Source organism: Condylura cristata, unplaced genomic scaffold (genome assembly GCF_000260355.1).
Source record: "Condylura cristata isolate star-nosed mole 26May11 unplaced genomic scaffold, ConCri1.0 scaffold00002, whole genome shotgun sequence".
Classification (NCBI taxonomy): Eukaryota; Metazoa; Chordata; class Mammalia; order Eulipotyphla; family Talpidae; genus Condylura; species Condylura cristata.
This window is the reverse complement of record NW_004567103.1, coordinates 19,347,605-19,362,011: the sequence shown is the minus strand read 5'-3', so window position 1 is coordinate 19,362,011 and position 14,407 is coordinate 19,347,605. Positions and strand designations below refer to the sequence as shown.

The 14,407-nt window shown below is 37.1% G+C and overlaps 1 protein-coding gene across 9 annotated transcripts in view; it reads left to right on the top strand.

The window, feature by feature from the left end:
* MAP2 (microtubule-associated protein 2) overlaps nucleotides 1-14,407 on the top strand; it is a 267,610-nt gene that overhangs the window by 230,601 nt on the left and 22,602 nt on the right. For 3 of the 9 annotated variants that reach the window (XM_012726979.1, XM_012726983.1, XM_012726989.1), the window contains 7 exons: nucleotides 789-1,019; nucleotides 2,684-6,361; nucleotides 6,557-6,763; nucleotides 6,939-7,073; nucleotides 9,823-9,878; nucleotides 13,098-13,268; nucleotides 14,180-14,327. In XM_012726979.1, the coding sequence (XP_012582433.1) occupies nucleotides 789-1,019; nucleotides 2,684-6,361; nucleotides 6,557-6,763; nucleotides 6,939-7,073; nucleotides 9,823-9,878; nucleotides 13,098-13,268; nucleotides 14,180-14,327 (4,626 nt within the window). The remainder of the gene's footprint in view (nucleotides 1-788; nucleotides 1,020-2,683; nucleotides 6,362-6,556; nucleotides 6,764-6,938; nucleotides 7,074-9,822; nucleotides 9,879-13,097; nucleotides 13,269-14,179; nucleotides 14,328-14,407) is intronic. The other 6 variants (XM_012726993.1, XM_012726998.1, XM_012727014.1 and 3 more) reach the window with 6 other exon arrangements.

Genomic DNA, 14,407 nt, shown 5'->3' with positions numbered 1-14,407 from the left:
GTCGATCTGCCTGTTCTGCTCCCCGCTCTGTCTCTGGTGAATTCTCTCACCCTCTGCATCTCTGGCCTGTACCCCAGTTCTGTACAAATAAATAAATAAATCTTAAAAAAAAAAAAAAGTTCATATTATCCTGTAACATATAAAACAATGGAGGTAAAATAAATTGAATTAGGTGGGCTCTCATCTTAGAAATTATTTTAAATAGTCTTGGTGAATGTCCTGATAAGTCTGTAAAGGTAGAGTGTATATTATTGGAGGCCAACCAGGCCTTTTATTAGTTCCAAAGATTGCTTTAGCAATCTGTCTTAAATAATCATGTCTTAAATAATCAGAAATTCTTATGTAGGGGCTTCCTGCATTGGAGAAAACAGTATATATTTAGCAAGTGGAAAGGTGTTTTGCAGCCCATCAATGCATCTATCTCTTCCCAACCATCTCTACCCAGCAGCGCCATATGGTCTCTGATTGCTAGCAAGCTTTCCACATGTGTGTAACTTACTGCCATTTTCACTAAGGGTAATGGATCAATAAAAACCTTTCAGCTCTCAAATTTTAAAGTAGTCTTTTAATAAGACTTTAAAAAGCATCCTGATTAGCAGATCAAACATAATAATTTTCCAAGCAGTATATGATGTACAGTGCAGTAGAATTTGAATTTGTTCATCCAAATGGTGGAAGAAGTCCTCAGGAGGTGACAATGGAGCTGAAAGTGTTTTTCTGGAATAATATTTCTGTTGTTAAGTGTATCATTCTGTGGTCATAATGTCAACGTCTTTTTCATCCCTAAGAAGAAGAAACACTAGAGGGTCCAGTGGCCAAGGAAGAGAAACCTGCCACTCTTCCTGGGAAAGAGTGTGGGTCTGCCCTGGCCTCAGACCAACCCAAAGGCCTCCGTGAGGGCCAAGTGGCCCAAATAGTTCCCGAGGAGTGTGGCCCAGCAGGGGTCCCACAGGAGGAAACTGTAAAAGGGGTCAGCGCGGTGTCTTCAGATGTAAAAACGCCTTTCTCTGTCCGAGAAGGTGTGTCCTTAGGATGTGCATGTATTTTGTTGCAAATGATCTCCCTGGCAGTTTACCCCCCACCCCCACCCCCCCGATGCCTTTTCCAATGCTGTGTCATTGCTCCGTCTTCTCATAATCCCAAAACCACTGTTTTAGTCTCAGTGAACATAGAGTGTGGCTTGCGCAGGCGCTGTGTGGCACTGGGTGTTCCACTGCTGTGGCTGGTTCCTGGTTTTACGTTGCTGTGATACAGTACGCTTTGCAGTCAGGCTGAGGATGCTGTGTGAGCTTCTTTTCCGCCCCCCATCTCAAATGTTTGCCAGTCACATTGCTAATACATTTATATTTTTATTTTACTTTTGGGACAGCAATTCATATGCTTTTCTTTCGAATTATAGAGTGGGATTTTGGCACATAGACGCTTCAATGGGAGAGTCGTTTTTGTTTGCAACCGCAATGTGCTGTATTTTGTATGCTTCGATGATTACTGGTTTGGTTTCCTTGAAAGCTTCTGCTGTTGCTTCTCAGGCCATTACCTCTCCGTGGCAGCCAACCCGTTTGATCATCCCCATACCTCTTGAGTTTTCATTCATCTAACCTTTGTTAGAACAGGACACATAACTATGTGACGTAATGACAAGTAAACACTTGGTCTTCCAGAGATGATTGACGTTTATTATTACTTTTCTTCAAGTCTTTTCCAGATCGTTACACTTAGTTCTAATGACCTCAGTGTAATACCTTGATCTTAAGACAAAATTCTGAACCTTTTAGATTGATGAACAATCAGAATTTAAAAACCACTTACTTTCTGTGGAGCAACAGCAAAACCAATTGTGGTCGATGTTCCACAGGCAGGCAAGGTCAGGACCAAGCAGAGAACATTTTCACAACTGAACTCTTTTTAGAGTTATGTTACGCATATGGCTTTCAGTATGAACAATATGTAATTCAGATTTTATTACATCTATCATATAGACTAAGTAACGATTAAGAATTGTGAATATGTGGAAGAAATTGGCTCCTCACTAGTTAAGTTATACCCTATAAAGTCAATAACAAATATTCGCTTATGTTTCTGAAATTTAATCTCAGATGACTTATAAAAACTTTTCTGGCAACTTTTCAATGCCCCCAAAATTGGTCCTTTATTTCGTGATCAAGGTAATTATTATCAGTAATATTACTACAAATTAACTGGCCTACTATTCTTGGCCTACTACTTCTCTTTTAAATTTGAAAACAAAACAAAAGAGTAGAAATAATCCTCTTCATATTTAGTCTTTGATATATATTCTTTGGTACAATAATACTAGTTGCTTATTCAATATTTTTTTATTTATGATTTTATCTGTAGGAGGTGCATACTTTTTTCCTACTACAGTATACATCTACACACACTGTTCAGTGAAGACAAAGCAAGAAAAAAGAATATTCAAAATATATTCTTACTATAATTCCTGTACATACTAGCTCACAATGGGAGTTCCTGTCTGCAACAGTACAAATACATTTCAGACCAGACATTTTCATGCTCATTTTTAATGGATAGCATGCTTGCATGTACCACAAATTTTCCCTTTGACCCTACTATTCATTTGTCATTTCAACATAGAATTTGAAGCTTACTGCCTGAAAGCACTTGCCTATTATTTGTTTAAAAATCAACCCAATTACTTCAGGTTTATTTGCAGCCTCGAAGATGGAGTTCCATGATCAACAGGAATTGACTTCCTCTACAGCTGAGCCATTAGACAAGAAGGAAAAAGAGTTAGAGAAACAAAGTAAGCCTGGTGAAGACCTTAAACATGCTGCCTTAGCTTCTCAGCCTGAGACAACAGCTTCTCCTGACAGAAAGGATGTGCAAGACGCAAAGGAAGAAAGAGCACCTCCCACTCCATTTGTGCACACTTTTGGTGCCAGCCTTGAAGACATGAAACAGAAGACAGAATCGAACCTACCGGTACCTGGTATTGGTCTCCCTGCAGAGCCTTCAACTCCAAAAGAGCAGAAAGACTGGTTTATGGAAATGCCGATGGAAACAAAAAAGGATGAGTGGGGTTTAGCTACTCCGATATCTCCAGGTCCCCTAACACCTATGAAGGAGAAAGACGTACTTGAGGATATCCCAAAATGGGAAGGGAAGCAATTTGATTCTCCCATGCCAAGTCCCTTTCAGGCTGGAAGCTTCGCCCTTCCTTTAGGTGTCATAAGGAATGAAATAGTTGCAGGATCATCACCCTTTGCCCCTGTCCTATTACAGCCAGATGACAAAAAATCTCCGGGAGAAACCAGTGATCCAGTGACCACCAAAGATAGGTCTAAAGTGGAAGAACCCCAGAAGGATAAACCTGACAAAATGGCAGAAGTGGCCTCAGAGGCAATTACCTCACCCAAAGATGCTCACATTCCGATTGTAGAAGAATATGTCCCAGAGGAAGTTTTGGAGGGTGACAAAGGAACCCTGGAACAAGAAAGTGCACAGAAGAAGGAGACTTTTGCCCCCAGTGGACAGGCATTTCCACATACTGAAAAGGAAGCTCAGCTAAAGCTTGAAGAAAAAACAACCATTTTTGATGAAGAAGCCATTACTAAAGAAAGTGAACCCCCCAAACTGACAGATGGAGAAACTGGCCTAGTTCAGACCACCATCGAAAATGCTTTCTCGAAAGAACAGAAAGGCCAAGTACCAACCACAAATTTATTCCCTGGAAATTTGGAGAAAGACATGACAGAGCCAGTGGTCCTAAATGAAAAGAATGCAATCCAGGACCTTTTTGAAGAAAACGTTGTTGACAAAGATAACAAGGTCGAAGGCATTGGGTCTGCCACATCAGCAGAGCTTGACATGCCATTTTATGAAGATAAGTCAGGAATGTCCAAGTACTTTGAAACATCTGCTTTGAAAGAAGAAGTGACAAAAAGCATCCAGCCAGGCAGTGATTACTATGAACTGAGTGACACAAGAGAAAGTGTCCAAGAGTCTTTTGATACTGTATCTCCCATGTATAGAAATGGCGACAAGGGACTTCAGGCAGCAAAAGGAGCCCAGCCCAGTCCTCCGACACAAGAGGCAGGATATAGCACTCTCGCCCAGAGTTACCCATCTGATTTACCTGAAGAACCCAGTTCTCCTCAAGAAAGAATGTTCACTATTGATCCAAAAGTATATGGGGAGAAAAGGGATCTCCACAGTAAGAATAAAGATGATTTGACTCTAAGCAGGAGTTTAGGACTTGGTGGTAGATCAGCAATAGAACAAAGAAGCATGTCAATTAATTTGCCCATGTCTTGCCTGGATTCCATAGCCCTGGGGTTTAATTTTGGTCGGGGACATGATCTTTCTCCTCTGGCTTCTGATATTCTAACCAACACTAGTGGGAGTATGGATGAAGGAGATGATTACCTTCCAGCTACAACACCCGCTCTGGAGAAAGCCGCCTGCTTCCCAGAAGAGAGCAAAAAGGAGGAAGAACAGATAGAAGAAGAAAAAGCAGCCAGAGGGGAAAATACTCAAGTCGAGACAACATGTGAGTCATCTTTCCTAGCCAAAGATTATTACAAAAATGGTACTGTCATGGCCCCTGACCTTCCTGAAATGCTCGATCTGGCAGGCACAAGGTCAAGGTTAGCTTCTGTGAGTGCAGATGCTGAGGTGGCTAGGAGGAAATCAGTCCCGTCGGAGACTGTGCTGGAAGAGAGTAGTACTGGCTTACCCCCTGTCACGGATGAAAACCATGTCATGGTGAAAGCAGACAGCCAGCCTGAAGATATGGGCTACTGTGTGTTCAATAAATACACAGTACCACTCCCATCTCCTGTTCAAGACAGTGAGAATTTATCAGGAGAGAGTGGTTCCTTTTATGAAGGCACTGACGATAAAGCGCGAAGAGATTTGGCCACAGACCTTTCATTGATCGAAGTAAAACTGGCAGCAGCTGGAAGAGTCAAAGATGAATTCATTGCGGAGAAAGACACATCCCCGCGAATCGCTGACAAATCAGGACTGGGGAGGGAGTTTGATTTGGACAGGAAAGCTAGTGATAAGCTGGATACTGTGCTAGAAAAGAGTGAAGAACATATTGAATCCAAAGAACATGCCAAGGAAACAGAAGGGGCTGGCGATAAAGTAGAATCGTTTGAATTAGGAGTAACCTATGAGCCTGCTTCACCCAAAGAACTGTCTAAAGATGTGCTACCCCATGTGGGTGAGAAAGCAGAGAAAGGTCTTAGTTCAGTGCCAGAGGTAGCAGAGGTAGAATCATTCAGAAAAGCTGAACCAGGACTGGATTTTGCTGCTACCACAACAGACCAGAATCAGCTGGATATTAAAATCAGTGACTTTGGGCAGATGGCTGCGGGGCTGACCATAGATGCAGGAAGGGCAACAGACCTTAAACCTGAAGTTACACCTGACCTCACCCTCTCGTCCACAGCACCTCAAGGGGCAGATGTGTTTATGGGTGTGGAGCCTGGCCACATGAGAGAAGGCACCAAAGTCAGTGAGACAGAAGTGAAAGAGAAAGTAACCAAGCCTGACTTAGTGCACCAAGAGGCAGTAGACAAGGAAGAGTCCTATGAATCCAGTGGTGAGCACGAAAGCCTCACCATGGAGTCCTTGAAAGCTGATGAGGGCAAGAAGGAAACATCCCCAGAATCTTCCCTAATTCAAGATGAGATTGCCATCAAATTGTCAGTGGAAATACCTTGCGCATCTGCGGTTTCTGAGGCTGACTTAACTCCAGATGAGAAAGCTGATGTCCAGATGGAATTTATCCAGCTGCTGAAAGAAGAAAGCAAAGAGACCCCAGATATATCCATCACCCCATCTGATGTTACAGAGCTGGAAGCCAGCAGGGCTGAGCCAACAGAGGCTCAGCCCGAAGACGAAGAGATAGAAGCCCGGGGAGAGTATGATAAACTGCTCTTCCGTTCAGACACCCTTCAGATTACTGACCTGGGTGTTCCAGGAGTCAAGGAGGAATTTGTGGAAACCTGTCCAGGTGAACACAAAGGAGTGATTGAGTCTGTTGTAACCATCGAGGATGATTTCATCACTGTAGTGCAAACTACAACTGATGAAGGAGAGTCAGGTTCCCACAGTGTGCGCTTTGCAGCTCTCGAGCATCCTGAGGTAGAAAGGAGACCGTCTCCTCATGCTGAAGAAGAGCTAGAAATAGGAGAGGCAGCTGAAGCCCAGGCAGAACCTAAGGATGGCTCTCCAGATGCCCCAGCTTCCCCCGAGAGAGGAGAGGTTGCGCTGTCAGAATATAAGACAGAAACCTATGATGATTACAAAGACGAGACCACCATTGATGACTCCATCATGGATGCTGACAGCCTCTGGGTGGACACTCAAGGTGTGCATTCTTTTTCTATCATTTTTTACTCGTAAATAAATCCAGTCCCCTGGTGGCTTTTTTTTTTTTTCATTTAAGCATTTTTTAAATGGTCCTTATCTCTTGACTTGCATTTTGTTAGCTCTCTGAAGGATTTTGTACATTTGTTACTAATGTTTTCGTTGTTGTTGTTGTCATGATTTGTTTGATCCGCAGATGATGATAGGAGCATGATGACAGAACAGTTAGAAACTATACCTAAAGAGGAGAAAGCTGGAAAGGAAGCTCGGAGACCATCTCTGGAGAAACATAGAAAAGAAAAGCCTTTTAAAACCGGGAGAGGCAGAATTTCCACTCCTGAAAGAAAAATAGCTAAAAAGGAACCTAGCACAGTCTCCAGAGATGAAGTGAGAAGGAAAAAAGGTTCATTTAACAATCACTTCTTTAAAAAATGTTTTTTGAAGTAATTCATTATTAATCTTTTGTAGAAAAAAGATTGCCTAACAGTGGTAACTAATGATTTATGAAATTTCGTTCGGTGTTGCTCCAAGTGTTTATTTTTCCTGATGGTATGCTCTTTGTGTTTTCTTATTCATAGCAGTTTATAAGAAGGCTGAACTTGCTAAAAAAACAGAAGTTCAGGCCCACTCTCCCTCCAGGAAATTCATTTTAAAACCTGCCATCAAATATACTAGACCAACTCATCTCTCCTGTGTTAAGCGGAAAACTACAGGTGACTGATCAATTCTGCAATGTGGCTGGCAAACATAGACACGGATTTTTTTTTTTAATCTCATTACTGTAGCAGCTTCTTCATTTTGTTTTTCTTCCAAGAATCTCCGCAGTCATGAACAATTTCGCTATTGTCTTGCATCATTTTTTTTTTTTGCTGTTCCCCTTCCTGCAGAAAAGGTCATGATCATCTGTTTCTTTGTCATGCTCAGACTTAACAGTGATTGTATCTTGGCATTGTGCTGTAGTGTCACGTTCTGGGAATTCGTATTTTCATTCTGTGTGTTTGGTTAGACGATGGCGATGAATATAACCGTGGTATGCATTCTCATTATTTTGCTTATTTATCTCCCTCATGCTTAAACTCATACATATGTGTCCTGTTTTCCACATTGTCACTGCCAAATCTGTTACTGATGTTGATGAATTTACTGAAACCTCCCAAGCATGCGCAAGTGATTTTGAAATGAAAAATGAAAAGCAAATCTAGGATAAAATTGTGGTTGCAAAATTACTCTGCTGTGGATAAAAGGAAAATGAAATTGTCTGGTAATCCTATCAAATTTGATTCCTTATGTCCAAATAGAACAAGGATTTCAGTCTGTCGCCCCTTTTAGCTGTTTTGTCTTTGGAATTTTTCTTAAATGTGTTGGATTCAGTCTGCTAAATTTTCCTATATAACCTAGTAGTCAAAATTTTAAGATAAAATTCCCCCTCAATATCTTAGAATTTATGTTGACTGAGACTTTGCTATCCTTCTATTTCTGTCTTCTTCAAATATACTTGTTTTACTACTGTTCAAAAAAGTGATGAAATGAAACATGTTGCAAATCATAGTGAAAGTTCATAAAAGTATCTTCAGGGCAAGCTTGACTCCTAAATTTCAGTGCAAAGTGTTAATTTTAAGTGTATAATATACTAAGTTAATCTCAATTTAAATGTATTTTATTTTAACATCATTGGTACACTTGCAGTCTGCAAAGTAGATATCAGATTTCTGAATCAGAAAGGAATGTTTTCCTTTCCATTATATGCTCTCCATACCTTGACATAAATCTTTTTCATGTTTTTAAAGGTTAACGGTAGAACGAACTTTTGTAAGGAAAAGGAAATCAAGATAATTGAAGGTTTAATGATAATAGTCACTAAAATCTCCAACTATCCTGTATTTGTGCTCTTCACATAGGAATTAAATCATGTGCTTTCCTTCACGAACTAATATCCAAGGCAGTATTCGAAAGTGGAAGATGTGATTATACACAAACCTTGATGATAAATGTTCAGGTTGAAAAGTTCCTCTAAGTTGGGAAATCAGCAAATCTTTAAGTCTTATATTTTACTTCATTTCCATTAAACTTGAATTTTTTTTTCTTATAGAAATGGTCGGGGAGACATAACCCTTGGTTTGGGCATAAAAATTCTATATCCTATGGGAAAGGGGGGAAAAAAGATTATATATGAAGTTCACCAAATTTCAGAGGAGATATCACATGATTTGGGGAAGTGCCTATGTGCTACTGGAATTCAGTAAAAAACTGGGAGGAAAATTGCCTTTTTAACTAATTTACTAGGTCAATGGACTAGTCAGACAAGTAAGGTTTTCTCCTTTCAATGTAAGCTACTGAAACAAGCCATGTGCCAAATGTGGGTGCCAGAAAAATTTAATATATATTATAGAAATAGTGAGGAGTCACTATTTGCATGGCTTCTTCAAGCCAATGAACATCAGTTCCAGAATCTGAAAATAATTTTACTAGCCATTCTTCAGTGCCATTTAGCATATTGTAGATAGTTATTTTTTGAGCTACATATGGTAGCTTTTTGAAACTCAGAGAGCTTAGAAGGATAAATATTTTTTTCTGAGGTTTTCATTTATGAAAGAAAATTGAGGGAGTACATGCAAAAAATTGTGCCTTTCATTTTCTAAGCACTATTTTAAAAATATGGATGTTTTCCAATATACGAAAGTTTGTTTCCAATCATGAGAGCTATTTAAATCAAGTCAGGTAAGTCATTAACAGAACATATGCTATAGATGATGATTTCAGGTGACTTCTAAAACCAGAAGTACAGGACAGCAGCAAGAGAAACAACAGTAACAGATGTGGTATTAATATCATACAGGAAGTGCATGTGTAGAACATATTTTGTATTTCTGAACTTAAAATTCCTGTCATGTTTTTTCTCCTGGACAAGTTATTTTTCTTCTTTGCTTAATGTGATGTGTTTCAAACAACTGTGTCGTTTGTACTGTGAAATGAATGCGGGGGGTGGTGGGGGGCAGTGCAGAGGGAAAGGGGTTGACACTTTGGGATATAAAATGCAGAACTATAGGTAGGTATGCCAGTGGCTATAAAAAAGAGCTAGGAAATCTTAATAAAAATTCCTTTTATCATGCCAACCCTAAAATCAGTTCACCCCATTTTTCTTAAGTTCTATCATTTGAATTGCTATTTTTCTGTTCTAAAGTTTCTATCCTCATGTAATAGTAACTTACAGATACATTGGTAACCAGTAGAAACTTATTTGCTGGGCTTACTATGCTCTGGTAAACGCTGGGTTATATTATTTAGCACAAACTCAGAGTGAGAGTGACACGCTTTGATGTCAGGTCTCTTCAGTTACCGAATATGAGTCTCAAAGTAAGCATTGTGTTGACAGTGAAATCCAGAAGGTATTAAATGTGCAATTATGTGGTTTTGGCCACTAAATTTGGGGTTTCTTTGTGCCTTTTCTATTGACTACAACAGGTGGTGAATCAACTCAGGCTCCCAGTGTGTTTAAACAAGCAAAAGACAAAGTCTCTGTGAGTAAAATAACGTTTTTGCCTTCTTTATTTGAAGTTCTGTTTTATATTAGCGACAGCATTTTAATAGCTTTACCTATAATTTATATTTTAAATGTTTAATTTTCGATGCCGTTTTAAACCAGTCACTCACCCAGAATAATTCTTGGTGGCTTTCAGGCTTGTTTTAATGTTTCTGGGATGACTCAATGTTAATTGGTGAGGGTAAAACTGTGACCTGGGCTACCTTTTTATTAGAAGACAAAAATATAAGAAAGAACCCAGTGATTTAGCAAAAGTGAGAGATCCCAATTTATTTACTTTTTAGAGGATCAAAACAAGCTATTACAATAACCAATAAACTATTTTATAATTTATAATGCATTTAGTTAAATTTATTATAAAATAGCACTAGAGAAAACTGAGCAATGTAGATGAGCAAAAATAAGAAAATTATAGTTCCCTTATCTAAAGATAATTATAATTTCCATTTTGATGCAAACTTTTTCTACACATTGTCAGTTCCTTCATTACAGTAAAAGATGTCATGTCACTTGTACACTGTTTTATTTTAATGATAACAGAACATTGTATTTTATTTATTTACAGGGATACATGCAATAAATTTCCTATTTTTTGGCAAACTCTTTAAGGTTATTTTAATAAGATTACTGTAGAAGTAGTTTTGACTTAATCTCTGAATACCTCCATATGCATTTCCTTGGGAATTCTTAGTAAAATTACTGGACCGAGAAGGAAGTCCATATTTAAAATTTCCGTAATGCATTACCTTTATGAAAGTTTTCACTAACTTAAATGTCCCTCAGCTTTTTATGAAAGTACTAATCTTCAGAATTATTACCAGATATGCCTACATTTTAATACATTTGTAAAATTATATGAATGAACTATCTTAACTGTTTTAATTAGAATTTATTGATATTTAACTTCCTACAATCTTTTATATTTATTCTTTAGTACATTTTTTAATATTATTAATCATATTTTTAAGATTTTTTTAAAAATACAAATCCAACATTGAGTAGTTTAACTACTTTCAGACTGAAAGAAAAATTTAGAACCTTCGTGATATCCCAAAATTAAATAATTTGAAGATATTTAGTAGTTGATCATAGTGTTCTGGGTCTTTGTCATTATGTATGATGCATAAATCATAGTTATTTCTTTAGTCTTCTAAAAACTAATAAGACTTTACATTTCTATTTTTCATTTATTGTGAAAAGTAAGTTTTGATTTCAAATGACAGTCATTTTATGGCATCTTGAACTTAAGGAGTTTTACACTGATTTTATATAATATTTCAGACATATTCTTGGACCTATGGCAAACAATAAAATCTACTTATTACTTTGGTAAACATCAGACTTTATTTCAAGCATACTATGATTTCAGATTTGTATCTCCATGCTCTTGGTTTCTGATGGGGAACTAGTAAATTATAGGACTAGGAAGCCAAGTAGGTCCAGGTCTTGACCTTTTATTTAGCTATATGATGTCATTCTTCTCATGTCTTTATTTTCCAAAAATAAATGAAAGAGTAAAAATTTCTATATCCTCATTTTTTAATTTAATATAGTAATTGCATAAAACAGTACACTATATAGAACCTAAAACATACTGCTATTCAGCATGCACTGTTGCTGTTACTACTGCAACTGCTACTATTATTAGCAGATACAGAAGTTTGAGAGTCCAAAAAGACATTTTAAGTAGGCATTTTTAAAAAAAAATTTAGGAAATACTCAAGACCTAGATCTTAAAGTCACTCAACAATGACTTACATTTAGGACAGAAACCATAAATATATCCTGGCACAAGTCTAACATTTTTTTCCTTGAAAATATTCATCTCGTTTTTCTAAAGAGATTGGGCCACTCATTCTTATAACTTTTTCTCACTTTACGTCCTCTTTTTCCTTCTTTATAACCTCATTCTCTGCCTATGTACCTTCTAAAACATCAAGATTAACTTGTCATTGTCTCTGATATTTAGCCTATCTGCCATAACCAACACCTCTGTTTTAATTGATCTGTATTGTGAACATGACCTACAGTCCTTTATTTGATTTGATTTTTGTTCTGTTTAATTTTATATTTGTTTTTAGCATGTGCTTAGCAATTGTCTTTCATAATTTGAGGCAATCCAAGCCCTTCATTTTTTTTTTCCCTGTGTCATACTTTGGAAATGCATTATTTGGTGGGTTGCATCAAGTAGAAGTGAATGACTTGTGTTAACCCAATTACACTTCCTACTCGAAATGTTGAGTCTCTAAGACATGAACTGATTTGTGCAATCTGTGAATGCTTATGCTTGAAGTGGATATGAAATTTAAAACTTAATTTTAAAATCTGTTTCATCAGCTATTTTTGTAACAGCTAAAGCATCACATTAATTATTTGAAGATAAAATCTCCTTGTTTTTGCCATGCTGTATTTTTAAGTCTCCCATGAGAGACATGTGGCATGTCAGCTTAGCGCTCTCCAGAAGCCTCACATCCTACCCACTAACTGACAGTCTCCTCATGGATTAGCAACACCCGTAAATTAAATCTTGTGATTTTTATGGGAAATATCTTCAGTGCTGACTTTCATTTTTATAATTTATACACATCATACAAACTGTAGACAGTACATGAAAATAAATTAATTCTGTTATAACTTGGGCCCCAGTCTATATTTTACTCATAAAATGAATTTATGATCTATAAACTGCAATTTTCAGAGAGAATAATGAAGATGATCTGAAACTTTAAAAGATATTTCCCATTTAGAACTTAAATACACCTTGTTCTAAAGTTTTGAAAAATGATACAAATGTTGAATATACTTATTTTAAAGACTGTTTATTAAAGAAACTGTTCTAGTAGGCTATGAAGATATTTTCCCAAAATGGTTTTATTCTAAGACCAATAAATTAATCAGATTTATACATAGAATCCATAGAGATTATTTGGATCTGTATTGTTATGTAATACTCAGATATGACAATGCAGATCATGAGTAATACAGATGGCGAGTTTATTTCAGTTAAAACAGATGATTAATGAAAGTCTCCTTCTGTCACTACACATCTCCATCATTGATTATAACCATTTATCACATGTTCTTATTTAAAGTAGATATTTAATTTCTTATGTGTTTATACTTTTTTAATTTTCCTTTTACTTCATAGTTTGGTTTATTTTGTATTTTTGTTTGTTTGTTTTTCTTTCATGACTAGAATTCTACCTTGTCAAAGATTCCTGCCTTACAGGGTAGCACAAAGTTCCCAAGATGCAGCTCAGCCTGCCCTAGTACGTCTAAAAAGGCTACATTTTCTGACAGTTTTTTAATTCAGCCCTCCTCAGCGGGCTCTGCAGACCGCTTGCCATATTCAGAATCAGGGAACAAGGTAAGGCAGTGGGTCCATCAGAGGTACAGGAAGGAGCTATTTTGGGAGGTTGTAGGACACAATCAGTGTGTGTGTGTGTGTGTGTGTGTGTGTGTGTGTATGAAAACAAAGACTAAGTTCTCTGGTGTTTGACATATAAACTCTGCACCTTATTAAAAACAAAAACCAATGATGAATAGCTTAGTTATTTTCTTAAATGTCTTATTCTATATAGATCATCCATTATTATTTATTTTATATTAAATAAAATTTCAAATAAAAACTATATATATATTACATATGACACAGACTATGTAGCATTATATAGTTTTAAGAGGTACAGATTGTTTTGTATGTAATAGACAGTTTGGATTTGGCCTCAGACATATCATGATTTAATACTAATTCTGCCACTTACCAAGTAGGTGGTCTTGAAAAGTTTACATGCAATAATTAAACCTGTTTCCTCAGCTATAAAATCCACATACAATTTTGTGCTAATAATTAAATCAGAGATAAATATAAAGTGCTCAGCATTATGTCATGTAAGTGCACAATATATTAGGTATATTACATATGCAATATTCTACTGTCAGTACTTTCTGATTAATTATCATGCTAATGAAGACTTCTCAGTGAAATTATTAATATACAGAAGATTGCTTGAGTAAGCTTATTTTCTCCTGGGTGAGCACTTAGAATTAGAATGTCATAACCACTAACTCCAAAGTAATATATTTTTATAAAAGCGTTAGGCAAATATGAATTCTAGGTGTTGATTTAAAAATGTTTTTAAGTATTTGAAATTGAGTAGTGTGTATTAAAAGAAGTTCATGAGTCAGCACAGGAGAAGTAGCCAGAGCTGTGATCATTTTGTATAGCTAAAGTAAAGACTCACAAGAACTCAGTGTCCTTTTGTTTTTCCCAATCAGGATGGAGTAAGCAAGAGTCCAGAAAAGCGCTCTTCTCTCCCGAGACCTTCCTCCATCCTCCCTCCTCGCAGAGGTGTATCTGGAGACAGAGATGAGAATTCCTTCTCTCTCAACAGTTCTATCTCCTCTTCAACAAGGCGGACCACCAGTAGGTTTATTTTGGCACCATTTTCTTTATAGTCTTTTAAAAATTTCCTTAAGTGGAGTAGCATTTACTGTATATTTATA